Source organism: Doryrhamphus excisus, linkage group LG9 (assembly GCF_037039965.1).
Source record: "Doryrhamphus excisus strain RoL-2023G ecotype Guam linkage group LG9, RoL_Dexc_Guam_v1.1, whole genome shotgun sequence".
NCBI classification, from domain to species: domain Eukaryota; kingdom Metazoa; phylum Chordata; class Actinopteri; order Syngnathiformes; family Syngnathidae; genus Doryrhamphus; species Doryrhamphus excisus.
The window spans coordinates 3,406,979-3,425,875 of record NC_136365.1 but is presented as its reverse complement, the minus strand read 5'-3'; the positions used below and the strand labels follow the sequence as shown (position 1 = coordinate 3,425,875).

The following is an 18,897-nucleotide window of genomic DNA, read 5'->3' as shown; positions in this document are numbered from 1 at the left end:
TAAGTAGCCAAAAAGTTACCACTTCCACACAAAATAGGAGGAGAACTCATTCATTCATTCATTTTCTACCGCTTTTCCTCACGAGGGTCGCAGGGGTGCTGGAGCCTATCCCAGCTGTCTTCGGGCGAGAAGCGGGGTACACCCTGGACTGGTCGCCAGCCAATCACAGGGCACATATAGACAAACAACCATTCACACTCACATTCATACTTATGGTACAATTTGGAGTCGCCATTAGCCTTTCATTCATTCATTCATTTTCTGCCGCTTTTTTCCTCACGAGGGTCGCGGGGGGTGCTGGAGCCTATCCTATGTGTGTCGTTTTCTTATACGCAATTCGAACAACACAACTACGATAGTTTTTTCTCACTATTGCTTTTATTGAAGCCCACCTGTGCATTTAGTTCGGCTTATCAATTCTTTGTTTACAAATTGATCAGTTTTAGAGAAATAATAAAACATTTCATAGAGAAATATTGGAGTCCTTGTGGTTTTAATAATGTCATTTGTGCAGTGGCGGCATTTCTTAATTAGAGCCTGCCGGTGCATGGCTGTTAGTGGTACATGATTGTGACTCCATGTTGCAGTCCGGCTTCTATTACTTCCAATGGGGGCCTCCTGTAGTCACTGTTGAGATGTAATACTGTAATGGTGCTCACGTTCAGGATATTTCAGGTTGTTAGTGAGCAACATGGCTGTACTATAGTATAGCTTGGGGACATTTGCGTCCACAATGTGCATTTTATGTGTGTGTGTACCTGCAGACGACAGTGTGAGTCAGACTAATCCTATTAGATCTCTCTCTCTCTCTCTTCACCTCTATATTTACCTCCCCCTTTTTCTAAGATTAACCCAGGTATTTTTCTGCAAAAGCCTCCACAGATCAATAGTTGCTTTTCCGTCGGCGCCACTCGCTGAGATTTAATAGAACTGTGCTCCAATCAAACGATCGACTCCCTGGGTTCATTTCCGCTACACTCCACATCCCGCCTGTCACACGGCTTTGATAACAGAATGCAAGAAGAGTCATTCTTATGCTTGCAGGGGAGAAAATGACTGACACCGGTAATTAGTGCGCCGTGTGGCCGTGACGCGGCACGATACATCTCCATTGAAGCACTTTTTGTGTTGGCTTCCTTCATCCTTGCTGTCCTTCTTTCTTCGTTTAAAGTAAGAAGATTGCCACTCCTGAGCTGCATGGAGTTTTAAGGCCCTGCACAATGACCTCTGCTCCTGAGTTACAGCATGGACACGCCCACTCTTATCTATAATCTCCCTCGGTAAATCCTGATGTGGCTTGAACTTAAGCACAAAGCCAAATGGAGAAGCAGTGAAGGCGTCATTTAAAAGGGGGAAATAAAAGGGCTGAAGAGGAAAGGCAACAAATCAGAGATGAAAACAATGACTTGCAAGAGAAAGTTGGGATATATTTGAAACGAGTTTCAAGGTGAGGTAAATGACTTGCGATGTATTCAGCCGCCACAGCACGTACGGCAATTGATTGCCTATTAAATTAGCTATTAACTAAACAAGGCACTGGTGCTAGTATATCAGGCCAGGATCAATGAGCTTCAAAAAGTGAACCGGATGATTGCGAAATTACTTTTCCGAATGTAGGATTTAAGCTTTGACCTCTCCCAAGTCTTACAGTAAATCCCCTTTTCCAGGCGACGTCCAGTTTTCCAACATATTTCTCCTCTATCAGCCTCGGATGTTTCAGTGTGGAGTTGTAGTGCCAAATAGATCAGCTCAAAGCCAGAGAGCCAAATCTAATTTGTGAGGTTATCACTGTCAATTCACCGCCTGCAGTGACTCCTGCGACACTGAAATACAGGCTGGCCGGGAACGATAAAGCACATTTCCGAGATGTAGGCCTGAACTTTATTTCTACATCAGAAAAGTATTTCTTTTGTGGTGTTTTTGGTCCCTCTGCGGCATAATCCTCATTTCAAAGGGCCGCTATGTAGATTGTTCCACAGTACAGTAATTCCTTGGAATGAAACTTTCATCGCTGACGTATGATCCCTGACATTGGCTTTTTATTCGAATGAAAAGTGTGTGGCGTTTAAATGTTCTCCCGGGGCTGGGTTGCGCCTACAGTCCAAAAACACGTCAATATGTCCCGTGATCCAGTTCACCTTTTGTCTCGAATGACCTGGGTTAGCCTCCAGATTGGCTGTGACCCTTGACGGTGGTACCAAACTAATTAATTCATGTTATGGTTCTTTATTTCACGTTTATTGCTGAAACTGAATTACAATTTTCATTGAAGGCAACTACTCAGAAATATCTATTATATGTACTGTATCTGGCAACCATATTAGCTCCAAACTTTCTGAGCATACTTCTTTATTACTTACAACGTTGTTGCCATTGCGCAATGAATCTGATACAAAAGCTATGTCGAAAATTTCAATAAGAGTATTGCACGGGTATATCGATATCAGTGGAAGTGTAAAAAAATGTTAGAATTTGTTTTCCAGAACAGTTCCAGAGTCGGTATGGTTTAAATCAGAGGTAGGGAACCTATGGCTCGGGAGCCAGGTAGGGCTCTTTTGATGACTGTATCTGGCTCTCAAGCATTTCTTACCACAATAAAAATGTATTTTTGCTAACATTTTAAAGTAAACATCACAGAAATGACTGTTAAAAATAATATTAAAAATCAACAACTTTTTTATACATTTTAATTCGTCCATCTATTTTCTACTGCAATACGGCCGACCATATCCATCTTTCCTGATATTTTCCAGGTCAAACACCAAAACTCAATTATTACTGGGTAATGCGGTAAATGTAAATATAAACTTTTCTCCTTTAGTCAAATAGTCACCTAGCTAAAGCTGCAGAACCAAGCCTTCTGGCAAAGATGGCCAAAAGAATGAAATATACTGAGTACGGTGCAAAATTATGCAGCAGCAGAAGTTGTATTAATGGCAACAAGTATTTGATTTGTTATTAGACACTGCGCTGCTCACGAAAGTGTGCTGGCCACACCCCATTGGCGTGGGGTAGTGTGCCTGGTCTACGTAATTAGAGCCCATTATATCTAAAACTGTTGGTCTTACATAAAAATGCACACATTTTATTGCATTCAATGTTTAAAAAAAATGTATATGGCTCTCACAGATACACATTTTAAAATATCTGGCCTTCATGGCTCTCTTCGTCAAAAAGGTTCCCGACCCCTGGTTTAAATTATGTTGTTGTCGATGAATTGGCATTGTTAATACATGAAGGTATTTCGTTTATTATGCATGCAATGCATGACTACTATAAACAATGAACTGCTTATAAAGTCTCCGTAAATCTGTCATACGTATACAGTTATTTATTGCATATCTCATAATTTACCTCTAATTTCCCATCATTTTCTCATAAGTTACTGCCGGAGCCGGAGAAGCTAAATGCGGGCTCACAATCTGGCAAGCAGGAAGTAACTCCCGCTGTGCTTAGCCTGAGACTTGTCACATTTTATTAAGTTAAGGTCCAGTAAACCAATGAGTATCAACAGGTTGATCAGTACCCATCCTGGCTGTGTCACCGACAGCCGGTGACAAATTTACATTAGAAATGTTAATTTATAGAAATAGAAAAAGGATTCCCAGTTGGCATCACAGTCACGATATGGAGGGTTTGAATCTCTGTCGGGGCACCTCTGTGTGAAGTTTGTATGCATGTTAGTTTCAATGGAGACCCGAAATCAGGTGGGCCACATCACAGTTCTGGTTAACCGTGTCATGATATTATTCCACGTTTTATTATTTACTTACATAATTTATTTACTTACTTACATAAACCAAAATGAATGCAAGTGGTTATTTATCTATACATGCCCTGTAACCGGCTGGCAACCAGTCCAGAAGGTATCCACCTCTCACTGCTGCAGCTCATCAGTGACCCTAATAAAAACGAGCAGGATGGAAAATAAATGAACTAAATGGAAAACTTTTCCTTCTGAATATATACTCTATGCATGTAATGATAATTATTATTATTATTATTACAGTAAATTCTTTGGACCCTGCGAGTTATAAAGTGCAGCAGCTGATCTATGGCTAAATTCCAATCTTGTGACATCTCCTTAACTTACTACTACTACTACTGATTGTTTAAATACTGTGACATTCACGAGTCAGTGAGGAAATGATAGCTCTTTCTTTGGCAAGACGAGTTATCACGAGTTAGTCAGGAGTTATGAGTGCACTCAAACTTTTCAATCAATGGAATTTGCAGGAGGTCATTATATGTGACAGTAAAACAACATAACAGTGTGACTCAAGATGTCATCTTACTGAGAACACTAAATTCACCACACAGTAGCTTAACACCCTAAAAGTATATTTCAGTAAACATGTACAGTTTTTTTAAAAAATGTTGAAGTTAGGTAAACAAGTCATTGCATTTGAGCAATGCATTCATTGGTGCGCTGCGATGACATCAGCATCCCTTGTTTGCTCTGGGCTCCTTTGACTCCCTTGTATAAAATGTATAAATGCTCCATAAGCATACATTTTCTCTCAAATAACGTCTACACAAATGTTTGCAGGTTTGATGACCCTTCTTTTTGCTGTTGAGCAGTTTTATGTAAATCTTAAATCCTTTAGATTCGGACAGGAAACAATAATACTGAACTACATGACTTGTCTGACATAATATTGGACATTATGAATGCAGAGGCAGGATACTACAATTTAAATAAATCATTTCCTATCTCCACAGTGGTGTCTTCCATCTGCAGCCCCCTGCTTGTGTTCCATCATGGTGGACCTTTTCCTCAACCGAGTTCTGGTAGAAAACAATTGGGACCAGGATGAGCTCAACACGGAGCGGGAAATCATCGGGATTCTGGAAAACCGAATCGTTATGCTGCTCTTTGCAACCGCTGAGTGTGATAAGTGCTGGGAGTTTGCGCCTGTTCTGAATGACTTTTTTAAGCGTCTGAAAGACCCAGCTTACATTGAATACCCCCGACTGCTGGCGCTTATTTATATCAGGTGTGTGCCAGCGTCACTCCTTGTCGTAGATCAAAACGATGAGTTCATGTGCGTTTGCTTGATCGTTTTCATCTCGTCTCTGCAGCCTCGACCAATCAGAGGAGCAGCAGGGTAAATTTCTCAAAGAGATGCACAAAAAGGTTCTGTTTTTGGCCTTTGAAGACCCATACAGGAAGTAGGTGAACAGTTCTTCTCATATGTAGTGTGTACATATGTAGTTATAAAAAAACATGTTGGTGGATTTCAGGGAACTCCAGGCCATGTTTAAGGTGAAAGATGTCCCAACTGTGGTGGTCCTTCGTCCCGACGGTTCTGTCCTGTCGCCAAATGCTGTGCAGGACATTTGTCGTTTTGGTTGCGAGTGTTTCCACAACTGGCAGGAATCTTCAGAGCTGATCGAGAGAACCTTCATGCTGAACGAGGAGTTCGACAACCTGAATATGCGCACAGCCACCGACCCTGTGAGGAGGCTCAAATACAAGACGGAGGATGACAAGAGGAAAAAGAGATGGTGGCGGTTGTAGCGGCGAGGGAAAGCTGACGCTGAAGACCGGGAATGTGGAAGCTCACTTTCTGCACTTTGTGTTGTGTTTACGCACTTGGCAAGCGATTTGTGACCAAATATGGTGCACATTGGCTAAAGATCCAAGAGGCTAAAGAAATTACTTGAAAATTCCCCCCAACTTGCTTCAAGAGGTATGGGAAAAGTTAACCCATTCATGTGATTTCAGGCATATATTGCACCGAGTTCACGTTGCCACAAATTTTGAACATCTCAAAAATATTTTTAGAATTGGAATTGTACAGGCGGCACAGCGTTCGAGTGGTTAGTGCTCAGACCTCACAACTAGGAGACCAGGGTTCAATTCCATGCGTGGGTTTTCTCCGGGTACTCCGGTTTCCTCCCACATTCCAAAAACATGCTAGGTTAATTAGCGACTCCAAATTGTCCATAGGTATGAATGTGAGTGTGAATGGTTGTTTGTCTATATGTGACAGCACCCCCGCGACCCTCGTGAGGAAAAGCGGTAGAAAATGAATGAATGAATGAATGAGTTCTCCTCCTATTTTGTGTGGAAGTGGTAACTTTTTGGCGACTTATTTTGTCTTTCCCCACCCTCAGCCATCTCTGTGTAGAGTTTGCATGTTCTCCCCGTGAATGCTTGGGTTTTCTCTGGGTACTCCGGTTTCCTCCCACATTCCAAAAACATGCTAGGTTAATTGGCGATTCCAAATTGTCCATCGGTATGAATGTGAGTGTGAATGGTTGTTTGTCTATATGTGCCCTGTGATTGGCTGGCGACCAGTCCAGGGTGTACCCCGCCTCTCGCCTGAAGACAGCTGGGATAGGCTCCAGCATCCCCCGTGAACCTTTTGAGGAAAAGCGGTAGAAAATGAATGAATGAACGAGTTCTCCTCCTATTTTGTGTGGAAGTGGTAACTTTTTGGCTGCTTATTTTGTCTTTCCCCACCCTCGGCCATCTCTGTGTAGAGTTTGCATGTTCTCCCCGTGCATGTGTGGGTTTTCTCCGCGTACTCCGGTTTCCTCCCACATTCCAAAAACATGCTAGGTTAACTGGCGACTCCAAATTGTCCATAGGTATGAATGTGAGGAAAAAGTTGTACAGGTTATTCATCATATTATAATATTACTAGGGATGTCCCATAATATCTGTGGACTGCTAATATACTGCTATTTTAACAGGTTTGTCCACTTTCTAAATCCTCTCCACATATACTACTACTACTAATACTGCTGCTAGAATATGAAGGAATAACTTCTAATAGTATTATTAACACATTTAACGATTTAAGGTACTAAACACAATACTTTCCCTGCTGCTAAAATAATGCACATCATGACACAGGAAGTACTTTCTCTCTGTTTATTTTGCCTCCTCTACCATCAGTTTGATTCCCCAGCCTTGTGATTGACCACTGGCAATGCTGCTGTTTATTTCAATTTGATGTGGACTTCCCTGTGCAAAGCTGGATCAAGCCTTTAGAGACCAGAAAGGATTGATGTCTGGGGGGAGCTTATAGCTCGGAACTCCAACACACTTGCAATAATAATGGTATGGAGTGGTTTTTATTTCCGAGTGGGATTCAAATAAGTTGATACAAACGTGGAAGTGCACCTTTTAACTTGTTACAGGTGCTGGCACCTGACCCTAAGAGTGGAAGTTGAACTTTAAAGATAAAACACTAAATAGTATATATGCTGTCAACTTAATAAAATATTTCCCGTGTCCATTTTTATTTGTATTCAAATGTATTTCCTTAAAAAAAACTCATCAGTATTTGTTCTTCAAAAGCTATATCATGACAAACTTAAGATACCCGGAGATGATTCAGCTGGTTCAGTGTTCGATTCTTGTATTGTTCAGCAAAGGGATTTTGTGACTGAAAAAAATCAGAAAAAACTGACAAAAACTGCCCCCCTCGGAAAAGTGGTGTTTTTTTTGTCATCTTTGAGTCCTGCCAGGACCCCGATTAACATGTGGTGGGTTTGGTCTACACCCCGGACCAGTCAAGTGTTGTTTCAGCAACTTGAAAAAAAAAGTGATTTTTCGACATCCGTGGACCTTGACAGCGCAACTTGGTGAATGAAAAAAAATTAATATTTTTGGAGAAAAATTGCATTTTGACAAAAAATTTCAAACTTGTGGGACCATGATTCCTTAATCGCAAAAGTACTGGGACTGGGACTGAATGTGAGTGTGATGTCAACCCAAGTTATCCTGTATTAGTCATAAGATTTGTATTATTTTATAGTTAATATATAATATATAATATATATAATATATTTATATATATATATATATGTACCCCGCTTCTCGCCCGAAGACAGCTGGGATAGGCTCCAGCACCCCTGCGACCCTCGTGAGGAAAAGCGGTAGAAAATGAATGAATTAATGAGTTCTCCTCCTATTTTGTGTGGAAGTGGTAACTTTTTGGCTACTTATTTTGCCTTTCCCCACCCTCGGCCATCTCTGTGTAGACTCCAAATTGTCCATAGGTATGTATGAATGTGAGTGTGAATGGTTGTTTGTCTATATGTGCCCTGTGATTGGCTGGCCACCAGTCCAGGGTGTACCCCGCCTCTCGCCCGAAGACAGCTGGGATAGGCTCCAGCACCCCCAACAACCCTTGTGAGGATAAGCGGTAGAAAATGAATGAATGAATGAATGAATGAATGCTGACATGCTTATATTGAATGCTTTGTAAAGAGCCACACATTTCCACAAGTGAGCACCTTGTCTGTCACCTTGTCTCACCCCACCCTCCCAGACACTGAGGGGGGGTGGGGTGGGTGGGGTGAAGCGCAGACAAAAAGGAACAGCAACAGAGTGAACAGCAATCAAGGTGAAGGAGATATAGTTTGAGAGTGAAAGTGATTTGAAGAGACAGACTTGGAAATGATTCAAGTACAACTCAGGAGGAGGAGATAAGAGTGAAGAAAAAAAGGCTGTTCTCCTTTTGGATTTGCTACTGTGAGGTGGAGGTAAGCAAGAATGAGGATTATCAGATTTAACAGCAAGCAAGACGTGCTGGTGTGATTAATGGGAGCTGTATGGGAATGACAGCGAGGAGACTCATTAGTTCCTTCCAAACACTGCTATTGAAACTGAATAGAAGACTCTAACAGCGTATTACCCTTTTACCACATCCTATACTCCATTCTTGACATTTTGTTTACTAATAAACCACACCCATTTTCTGTATCTTCGATACATCCTCTTGAGACAGTTTAAGATGGTGGACTTGTTCATGGACCGGGTCCTGGTGAAAAACAACAGGGACCAGGACGCGCTGGACACAGACCATGAGATCGTCACACGCCTGCAGAACCGCATCTTGATGCTTTTCTTTGCTTCTGCTGCATGCGAGAGATGTCAGCGTTTTGCACCTCAGCTCAGCGACTTCTTCAAACGCTTGACCGATGAGTTCTATGTGGATCGATCTGCTCAGCTGGTCCTCCTGTATATTAGGTAGAACAGCCATACTGTCGTTATCGGTACTGATAATTAGCGGACCGGTATTAGCAAAAGAAAATGCAATATCGGTGTCAATCATGAAAATACAGTATCAATATCGGCTTATATCGGTACACCCTGGACTGGTCCCCAGCCAATCACAGGGCACATTTGGACAAACAACCATTCACACTCACATTCATACCTATGGACAATTTGGAGTCGCTAATTAACCTAGCATGTTTTTGGAATGTGGGAGGAAACCGGAGTACCCGGAGAAAACTGCACGGGGAGAACATGCAAACTCCACATAGAGATGGCGGAATTGAACTTGGGTCCTCTAGCTGTGAGGCCTGCCGTGCAGCCCCGCATGTAAGCATATATATAATTATATTTTATATATTATGTTATATATTGGCGGCACGGCGGTCTAGTGGTTAGCGCGCAGACCTCACAGCTAGGAGACAAGGGTTCAATTCCACCCTCGGGCATCTCTGTGTGGAGTTTGCATGTTCTACCCGTGCATGTGTGGGTTTTCTCCGGGTACTCCGGTTTCCTCCCACATTCCAAAAACATGCTAGGTTAATTAGCCACTCCAAATTGTCCATAGGTATGAATGTGAGTGTGAATGGTTGTTTGTCTATATGTGCCCTGTGATTGGCTGGCGACCAGTCCAGGGTGTACCCCGCCTCTCGCCAGAAGATGGCTGGGATAGGCTCCAGCACCCCCGCGACCCTCGTGAGGAAAAAACGGTAGAAAATGAATGAATGAATGAATTTTTATAATTTTTATAAAAAAATAAAATTGAAAAATAAATAATAAATAAATAATAAATAAATAATAAAAATATGTTTTATATTTTTTATGAATATATCATATATCTATATTATATATGAACTATAAAACAATTTGACAACAATTTGGAGTCACCAATTAACCTAGCATGTTTTTGGAATGTGGGAGGAAACCGGAGTACCTGCAGAAATCCCACACCCGCACGGGGAAAACATGCAAACTCCACCCATAAACTCATTCAACTATGAATGTATTCATCAGTCAATCCATAAATCCATTCACTCCATGAATTAATTAATTAATCCATCCATGTATTAATTCATTCAAACACCCATATTGTATGCATCTTGTATGTATTCCTTAATTCTTTCATTCAACATTCCCAATGTATTCCATTCAGCCATGCATTTATTAATCCATTCACTTCACAAACCGTATTGTATTCATATTGTAATGTATTCCTTAATTCAACCACGCAACCATTCATCAATCCATCCATCCATAGTGTACTGCAGATGAGATTAATTGACCAATAAAGTGTTTTCTGTTACTGTTGTTTCAGTTTGGATCTGTCAGAGGAACAACAAGAGAACTTCCTCAAAGAGCTGCCCAAGAAGTGCCTGTTCCTCGCCTATAAAGACCCCTACAGGAGGTCGGTGCTACAAGCCCACAGGCTGTGTACACAGACGACTGTAATGTCAATACGCACAGTCGTTGAAATATATAATGCGTGCACCACTGTGACTACCATTATGTATGTCCACAGAGAGCTGGAGAACATATTTAATGTGGAGGAGCTCCCCACAGTGGTGGTCCTGCGCCCCGACTGTTCTATCCTCATCCCAAATGCAGTGGACGAGATACTCCGCCTTGGTCCTGAATGCTACCGCAACTGGCAGGAAGCAGCCGAGATTCTTGATAGGAACTTCATGCTCACAGACGACATTCAGGAGAAGTCCATGCGAAGCTTCACAGATCCTGTCAGGAGACTCAAGTACAAGGTGGAGGATGACAAGAAGAGGAAGAAAGAGTAGGAAAGGAGGGGGTTTTGATGTATTTTAATCTCTGATTAGCAAGAAAAATAAATAAAGTCACACTCCATTAATGACATTACACAGGCTGTAGGAAGTCATGGTGTATAATAATAATTATATATAGTAATTATATTATCGGCGACGTGCTGACAACCAAACCGGCAGGCACCATGAGCACTTAGATAGCGGGCCGAGAAGCCACCTTCAGGGTGCCCTCACCTTACGTTTCTTCCGTGTATTTGAGGCAAATAACTATCCGTCACAGAGATCAATGAACGCTCTTATGAAGATGCATGGGCTATTATTGAAAATATAGACAGTTAGCACAAACAAAAAGAAAAAGGCAGTCAATATGGCAGAGATGGAAAGATACCATAGAGAAAGACAAATCCAGTCAAGGCTGCCTTGTCCATCGTTGATGAGAAGGAAAATAAGTCTGGAAATATATAAATAAATATGGAAATATGGCAACAAAGGAAAATAAAAAGAAAAAACATTCTATTGCCTATTGGGACCAGCCTCCAAGAGTGAATAATAATAATAATAATAATAATAATAACAATAATAATAATAATAATAATAATAATAATCATAATAATAATCATAATAATAATAATAATAATAATAATAATGATAATTACTCCGGTTTCCTCCCACATTCCAAAAACATGCTAGGTTAATTGGCCACTCCAAATTGTCCATAGGTATGAATGTGAGTGTGAATGGTTGTTTGTCTATATGTGCCCTGTGATTGGCTGGCGACCGGTCCAGGGTGTAACCCGCCTCACGCCCGAAGACAGCTGGGATAGGCTCCAGCACCCCCTGCGACCCTTGTGAGGAAAAAGCGGTAGAAAATGATTGAATGAATGAATATTATTCAAAAATAATTATTATTCAAATATTATTATTATTATTATTATTCAAAAATAAAAATAAAAATAAAAATAAAAATAAAAATAAAAATAAAAATAAAAATAAAAATAAAAATAAAAATAAAAATAAAAATAAAAATAAAAATAAAAATAAAAATAAAAATAAAAATAAAAATAAAAATAAAAATAAAAATAAAAATAAAAATTGTTTTGAATCAGTATGAGTTTTTCCATTGTAAGACTTAATAGTAACTTGTTTTAATGTAATTAAAGATGCCACAGCATCCTCTTCCTTCACCATTCTGTTGCCTATTGGGCCCGGCTTCCAAGAGTGGAGCGGAAAAACATCTTACATTTTTTTTTTACTTTTATTATCATGTTATTAGAATGTTACAAATACTTACCATTCAATTGGGCCGTTTCTGTAATGTTCCTCTTAAAAACAGCATTACTCTAGCCATTAAGATAGGACACTATCTGGCATTATTGTTAGTGGACGCCTGAGCTTGACTGGGTGCATTTGTTAGCAATCAAACACATTTTGTCAGAGTTACGACTAGCACCGCCTACGACCGTTTTTTTTTTCTCCTTCAGACAAACAAAACCCTCATTTGTTCAAAGATACAGACTTCTATTGATGTAGTTGGAATGCCAATCTGATATTAGTGTGATTACATTGCTTTCCTATTACAGAAATGCTTTTGCTCTCACTGCGTATTGATTTGCCATCCACCAATTAAAAGTAACATAAAAGTCACACAAATCTGCAACGATCTCAGTTTGGCTGCCATGTTGGTTGGGCGCCAAGTCTCCCCATGATGGGTTGTGTGGCTGTAAATGGGGAATTGGTTAGAAGAATTAGGAAAGATAGCAATTCGCACCATCCAATCAAAACACATCATATTTATTCTGATTTCTGAGACGCTGATGAATTATTCAGCGGCATTAAGATCATTTTGTCGGTGAATGTTTAGCCTATGAATTCTGGCTCTTTCCTTTGGACTATATAAGAGGCAATCAGAGGTTATTCCAAGTCGCTTGTCTATGACTTTTACATAATTAGTGATTTCCTTTGACTGTGACGCATCTTCCTTCATGCTAAGAACTTCATGTTTCCATACTGGTGATGGTGATGATAATGATGATGCTTTTATGGGATCAGTCAGGATCTTCAAATTGCCTTGCAACATTTCCTGATATCTCAGCTCTGAAAAGCTATTTACCTTCCTCTGACTTCTGAGGCTTGCTAACGCTGCCATTAGGCAAATGTGAGCGTTTGCCTGGTCGGGTGTGCCTTTGTATTGTTGTATCAACGACAGGAAACTCTGAATGAATAAAATATTGCAGCACAGAAATAGGTGAGTGTTATATTAGTTAATGCTGGTAGAATAGGCTTCATTTCCTTTCCTCGGTATATTCCTTCTTATTATTATGTATTGATGTTTTGATCTGAGTTGCTTTGTTTGTAGATGTTTGGGCGAAACATGGTACCCACGGCGCCTGGAGTGTTGTTCTGATAATGATATTCTCATTAAAACATATCCGATTTGAAGGTAATTTGCTAAGTATATGCAACATGGAAGCTGTAAAGCAGTCAAATCAAGTTTAATCCGCATTTTAAAAAGACAATATGTTCAGATGCGGATACAGACCTGGTCTGAGTCTGGGCAAGGCTGGGCTGCATCAGGTTTTCCAAAAAAAAAAGAAAAACGCATTTATTAAAAACAGAAAAATATACAAACTTTTTCAGTGCTTTGGTTCCGATTTTCTACAAGAAAAGCTGATAAAACATTCCACTGTTCTCAAATATCTTAATTTTTATTTTTCTGCACAAAATAAGATGAAAAATAAATAAACAAATCAAGAATAAAGAAAATCAATCAATCAGTAATAAATAAATATAATAATAATAATAATAAAACTGCAAATAATAAAAACTTAAGAAACCACTTATAGTTGGTGGGTAGACAAATTATTTTTTTCAGATTAAAATGAACAAAGCATTATTAGAGCCCTGTAGACATGACAAAACACGACTATAGTCACATTTATACTCTTTTTATTTACAACATATTGCGCAACTGCAGGGTCTTGAGACACATGCTAACTCGCAAACTAGAGAGCTAGCGCCCTAAACGGTAGCCTTCAAGTTATTTCCTTTAAACTTAAATAGCCAAAAACTTACCACTTCCACACGGATAAGGAGGATAACTATTAACAGTTATTTAACCTTTAACATGAACATTAATCAAACGTAATAATTTTTTCTGGGTACATGATACCATACAGCATCCATATCAAACTTGCACGGGCCGCACTAACATTAAACTTTCATATCAAGGCGGGGGCCTCAAACTAGTGTCCTGCGGACCACATTTGGCCCGCGGGCCGCATGTTTGAGACCCCTGTTTTAGACCATCGCTACAAAAATGACTAAAAACCAGAACATTTTATTTCTCAGTAGGACTCTACTAGACCGCCGTGCCGCCGTCAATAATTCAGTAGAGGTAAAAGTAGCCTTAAATGTTCATTTATCCCTTCCATTCATCATTTATATGTATCTTTATTCATTTTTATTGTTTTCTGCACGTTAAACATTTTTGTTTTTTTTTGGAACTAAATATATTTACATGATTTCTTATATTAAAAATGTATTTGGTCAGTCAGTTTTGGTTAGAGTAGGTGATTATTAATGATGCTAACCAAGGCTTCACTGTATATGTGTTATATTTCAAGTAACACAGCCTATAGCTCAAACGCACGGCTTCCGTATTTCATGACGATTTCTTGCCTACACAGCAGACCTTTAGTATAAAGTCGAAGCACATCCTCCCCTTTGCACACCACGCACAGGAACGCGCGCTCGTAAACACGCGCGCACGCACACACACACACATACATACATACAGAGGCAGGCGTTGCGCGCTCCCGAGAGCTGTACGCGCAACAAGCGGGCCAGCGGATGGAGCGAGAGCGCGCACTCAGAGAAGAGAGGACGGGCGCGAGGCAATACCAGGAGCGGGAAATGAGATCCTATGACAGTCCAGCTGTTTGTGTGTGGAAATGTTTTTTTTTTTTAATAATCTGAGCAGCTTTTCATTTGGCGTATTTGCTACATTTTTACAAACAGTAACGAACATCCGCCCTTGCTGTTGCTCCTGAGCACAATTCATGAAGAGGATGCCTTTTTACGTCGACGCTATTTGCTGCTAAATGTAAGGGAGGATGTGTCGGAACAATGTCGAAGGAAGATGTGCAGCCATGACAGGAGGGCACTGTGAAGTGTAGACAACGATAAAGGTCCACACAAGGTCTACGGATCATATTTATCCTTGGCGTGTATTTTTCCTCCCCGCCATCCATCGGGGGCTATCTACACACACACAAGGCCGACAGCCCGTGGCGTCCGTGGGCACCGTGGGAATGATGGTACCAACGTGACGCACAGTGCAGCGGGGACGGCATCGGGGTGGACGGGAAGGAGGGTGTGAGGTCTATCAAGGGTGGACGCCCAGTTGCCGTTGGACCTCTAATGACTGCTTCACTGTCTGCTGTAATACACAGCCACCACTGCCGAGTGAATATAGCATTGATTTTCATGCAACGGGCAGTGTAGTGGGGGGGGGGGGAGCAGAAAAACGTGAGGATGGAGACGCAGTGAGCAAGGAGGAGGAAGAGGATTGACGGTAAGATATGGATATAGGCTATGAGGAGGCACCCCGCCCCTCTCTCTCTCTCCCTCCCTTTCTCTCTCTCTCTTGCATGTACACATACACCTTGGTAGGTGATCAATGCAAATGTTCACTCAGAAAAATAACTGTTTCTTCATGGGGTTATCAGAATTGCACCCATTAGGGTACATACTTTTTGTATCCTTGACCAGGAAAGCAGGCGGCACGGCGGTCTAGTGTTTAGCGCGCAGACCTCACAGCTAGGAGACCAGGGTTCAATTCCACCCTCGGCCATCTCTGTTTGGAGTTTGCATGTTCTCCTCGTACTCCGGGTACTCCGGTTTCCTCCCACATTCCAAAAACATGCTAGGTTAATTGGCGACTCCAAATTGTCCATAGGTATGAATGTGAGTGTGAATGGTTGTTTGTCTATATGTGCCCTGTGATTGGCTGGCGACCAGTCCAGGGTGTACCCCGCCTCTCGCCCGAAGACAGCTGGGATAGGCTCCAGCAACCCCTGTGACCTTTGTGAGGAAAAAGTGGTAGAAAATGAATGAATGAATGACCAGGAAAGCATAATTGCACAGGCTACATAATATCAGGTATTATAGATAATATTAAATGATATGACTTGAAAACATAGAGTCAATTGGCGTGATGATGCAAGTTTGTGATGCAATTTTCTTGCTATTTGGCTGTGGAAAAAATACAAAATATTACCTTTGAGTTAATAAATGAGCCTCATGATTATTTATTATTAGCGATTGCACCAGGAGTGGACCCCCCCCCCCCATTGTCCCCTCCCACCAGCAAAAGCCATTAGATGAGTGAACATCAGGGATGTGATGCTTGGCTTGGCTGCCATTAAGCTGCATGGGTCAGTAGTGTACAAGTGTGTGGTACGCTGTGAAATATTTATGTGCACGTGATAAGCTTCCTCAGGGCCTCACCAGAGAGAGTGGTCTCAGCGTGTCCCACCATTGGGGTCCATCACGGGGACACATGCAGCTATACCGCAGAGCGTGGTTTAAACATAGCTGCATGGCGCAACGTTTGATCCACGACGTTTGGACATCTTGAGATGCTGCAAATACGAACACAAGGGGGGCAAAGATTAGCATGGGATGTGAAAGTGGGTCCGTAGAGGAGGCGAGGTGAGAGGCGAGCATGGCAAGAGGACGGAGGGAGGCGGACAAAAGGGGATGGAGGAGAGAGGGAGAGATGCTGAGTGGCTGACAGGACTTCTGCTTCTGTCTGCCTCAATCTGATGTGTAATCTTTGGTGTGTGTACATGAAGGTAATGGAGTATACTATACTATACATAAACTGACCACACACAACATCATGACCATTGGCACTTCTAGATTTATTTTGGTCCGTCTATTTGTCTGTTTATTTATTTAAACTATATGGCAACTTTGACATCACCTTCTTGTCAGAGCATGTGCTGCATATTGGAAGAGAAAAAATAGTAATCGGGTTTGCTTGGTAATTTATATTGACCACAAAGTGGAAAAAAAAGAATTGATTTATTTAAACCTATATGCACACACGCTAACATGTTTTAGATGGATTTCTTTTTGCTATTTCACTATTAAAACCCACTAATTTGATAAATGTTCTTATTTATATATTTAGACTATATATTGATTGATCTTGCTGAGGTTTTTATGGATATTTTGTTTAACTTATTATGCCGATCCCTTTCATTTATTCCTCTTCTGTTCAGAGGCGTATTCATAGTATAATTGGTCAATATTATGTTGGGAACGATCATATATTATTATGAAAGCTGTAATTGAGCTGTAATTTAGAGCTTTATGAAATGATTGCTTCAGTGAAACATGGTAGTCAATGTAATGGTTTGTACAAAGAATAAATATTGGTTAGCATTAAATTGTCAAGCACAGGTATTTTTTATTTAAATAATCCTACTTTGGACACTCACCTACATAGACAAACACCTCTTAAATGTAACCGTTAAGATGAGTGCAGTCCAAAATGAAAAGGACCATATCTCAGAGTGGCTCCTACATCCAGTCTTTAGTCTGATTGAGCACCAAAATAGACCAAGCGTTTACCAATGAATTGAAGTTTTCTAATATTTGGACTAAATGTAGCTGAATAGGGTGGAGTACTCCTCCTCAAACAAACAATGAATGATAATTAATTATGTTTTTTTGTTGTCACTGTGTCAGATTTTTGATAAGATCACCCTGACCAATAGCAACACGGCAACCTTTAGAGTATCTGCGAACATTATTCTGAAATGTTTCATATGAATGCTTCATCTGTGAAATCAAACATTCAAACATTCCCTCCGTAATTCACAGTGTGTGTGAAGATTGACACCTGAAGGCTTGTAAGGATGTTTATGAATGACAGTGTTAATTAGGAGCGCTCTGAGCCTGATTTATGACATGATAAATAGAGATGAGGTGACTGTAAGGCTCTTGTGTCCATTGGTTCAACTCTTTGAAAGGAATAACATTCATATATTCATATGATAGAAAGGGAATAGATGGCTTTTTAACATGTTAATTATGCATTTTTGTCCTACAAACCTACAAAATCAGATCAGCTACAGATTACAGTACAGTATAAGGTATTTTATTCATGCTTTGGATGGTGATGTTATTCTATCATTTAAGGGGTTGGAGAGAGATTTTTAATAATTCTAACAATTTGCTACATCATCTTTTTGATATTTTGAGGTGCTCGGGCACATATAGACAAACAACCATTCACACTCACATTCATACCTATGGACAATTTGGAGTCTGCAATTAACCTAGCATGTTTTCGGAATATGGCTTAGAAACATTTATGTCTCCATTTTTTATATTTGCGTTAGCTTGCTCACAATGTTTACATGTATTAACGCTAACCTAGCGGACTTGAATTGACTTGTATCATCTCACTATAGCAGCCCCGCTACTGGGATAAAGATGTTGAATGACTGGGAGGAGGGTTCACTCTCTCCGTTCACTCCAATATAGAACCGACGTGCCCAGAAAGATGTAGAGTGAACCCTCTTGTCATCCAGCCTGTGTGTTCAACAGAGAGTACAGAGAGGAAAACAAACACATGCACATGTCAATTTATCGAGGCCGACAAAATTATTGACTTATCAGTAAGTGCTGATGTCTTCTATGATGTTCATTATGTTTAATATAAGATAAGCTAAGCCTCTTCTGCTGTTTGATCACAATTTTCAAGTATTTCATGTCTTTAGTCAACACACCATGCACACACGCACATAATTGAAGCAAATTGGCATATACTGTTATTTAATGTGTCCACCATTATACAACAATACTGAGCATGTATGGGGTTGTATTGAAACGTTTGGAAGTGCTTCAAGGTCATGTGGTTGCAACCCAGCAATAGCGAGGACACGAACTGGGGGAAACGACCATAGCCAACTTCTGTAATAATTGAAAATGAATCAGAATACAACTATACACATGACTGTAATCTTATTTATGGTTACTGTGCCTTATGATATAGATAGTTCAAAGAAAAAAATGGATAAAAGAGCAAGCACAATA

At 40.5% G+C, this 18,897-nt stretch overlaps 3 protein-coding genes across 8 annotated transcripts in view; all 3 read left to right on the top strand.

Moving 5' to 3' along the window:
• The first annotated feature begins 1,309 nt into the window (after positions 1-1,309).
• Positions 1,310-7,700, top strand: LOC131136900 (nucleoredoxin-like protein 1). The gene is made up of 4 exons (XM_058084243.2): positions 1,310-1,447; positions 4,723-4,997; positions 5,083-5,172; positions 5,245-7,700. Exons 2-4 carry the CDS (start codon positions 4,762-4,764, stop codon positions 5,519-5,521), a joined length of 603 nt encoding a protein of 200 aa, XP_057940226.2. The 5' UTR covers positions 1,310-1,447; positions 4,723-4,761; the 3' UTR covers positions 5,522-7,700.
• A 127-nt stretch (positions 7,701-7,827) lies between these two features.
• Positions 7,828-11,718, top strand: LOC131136909 (nucleoredoxin-like protein 1). Of its 2 annotated transcripts, XM_058084253.2 has the most exons (4): positions 7,828-8,502; positions 8,748-8,989; positions 10,332-10,421; positions 10,536-11,718. In XM_058084253.2, exons 2-4 carry the CDS (start codon positions 8,754-8,756, stop codon positions 10,801-10,803), a joined length of 594 nt encoding a protein of 197 aa, XP_057940236.2. In that variant the 5' UTR covers positions 7,828-8,502; positions 8,748-8,753; the 3' UTR covers positions 10,804-11,718. The 2 variants fall into 2 exon arrangements, with proteins under 2 accessions (XP_057940236.2, XP_057940252.2); XM_058084269.2 differs by having other exon boundaries at positions 7,828-8,989.
• A 2,920-nt stretch (positions 11,719-14,638) lies between these two features.
• adgrl1b (adhesion G protein-coupled receptor L1b) overlaps positions 14,639-18,897 on the top strand; it is a 30,664-nt gene continuing 26,405 nt past the window's right edge. For all 5 annotated transcript variants that reach the window (XM_078793203.1, XM_058083778.2, XM_058083768.2 and 2 more), the window contains exon 1: positions 14,639-15,361. The gene's annotated coding sequence lies outside the window, so the exon portion shown is untranslated. The remainder of the gene's footprint in view (positions 15,362-18,897) is intronic.

Bases quoted from the DNA above. Each gene is read 5' to 3' on its own strand.
- LOC131136909 (XM_058084253.2), top strand. From the start codon at position 8,754: ATGGTGGACTTGTTCATGGACCGGGTCCTGGTGAAAAACAACAGGGAC. The intron at 8,990-10,331 runs GTAGAACAGCCA...CTGTTGTTTCAG, and splicing joins CTGGTCCTCCTGTATATTAG to TTTGGATCTGTCAGAGGAAC. The intron at 10,422-10,535 runs GTCGGTGCTACA...GTATGTCCACAG, and splicing joins TATAAAGACCCCTACAGGAG to AGAGCTGGAGAACATATTTA.
- LOC131136900 (XM_058084243.2), top strand. From the start codon at position 4,762: ATGGTGGACCTTTTCCTCAACCGAGTTCTGGTAGAAAACAATTGGGAC. The intron at 4,998-5,082 runs GTGTGTGCCAGC...TCGTCTCTGCAG, and splicing joins CTGGCGCTTATTTATATCAG to CCTCGACCAATCAGAGGAGC. The intron at 5,173-5,244 runs GTAGGTGAACAG...GGTGGATTTCAG, and splicing joins TTTGAAGACCCATACAGGAA to GGAACTCCAGGCCATGTTTA.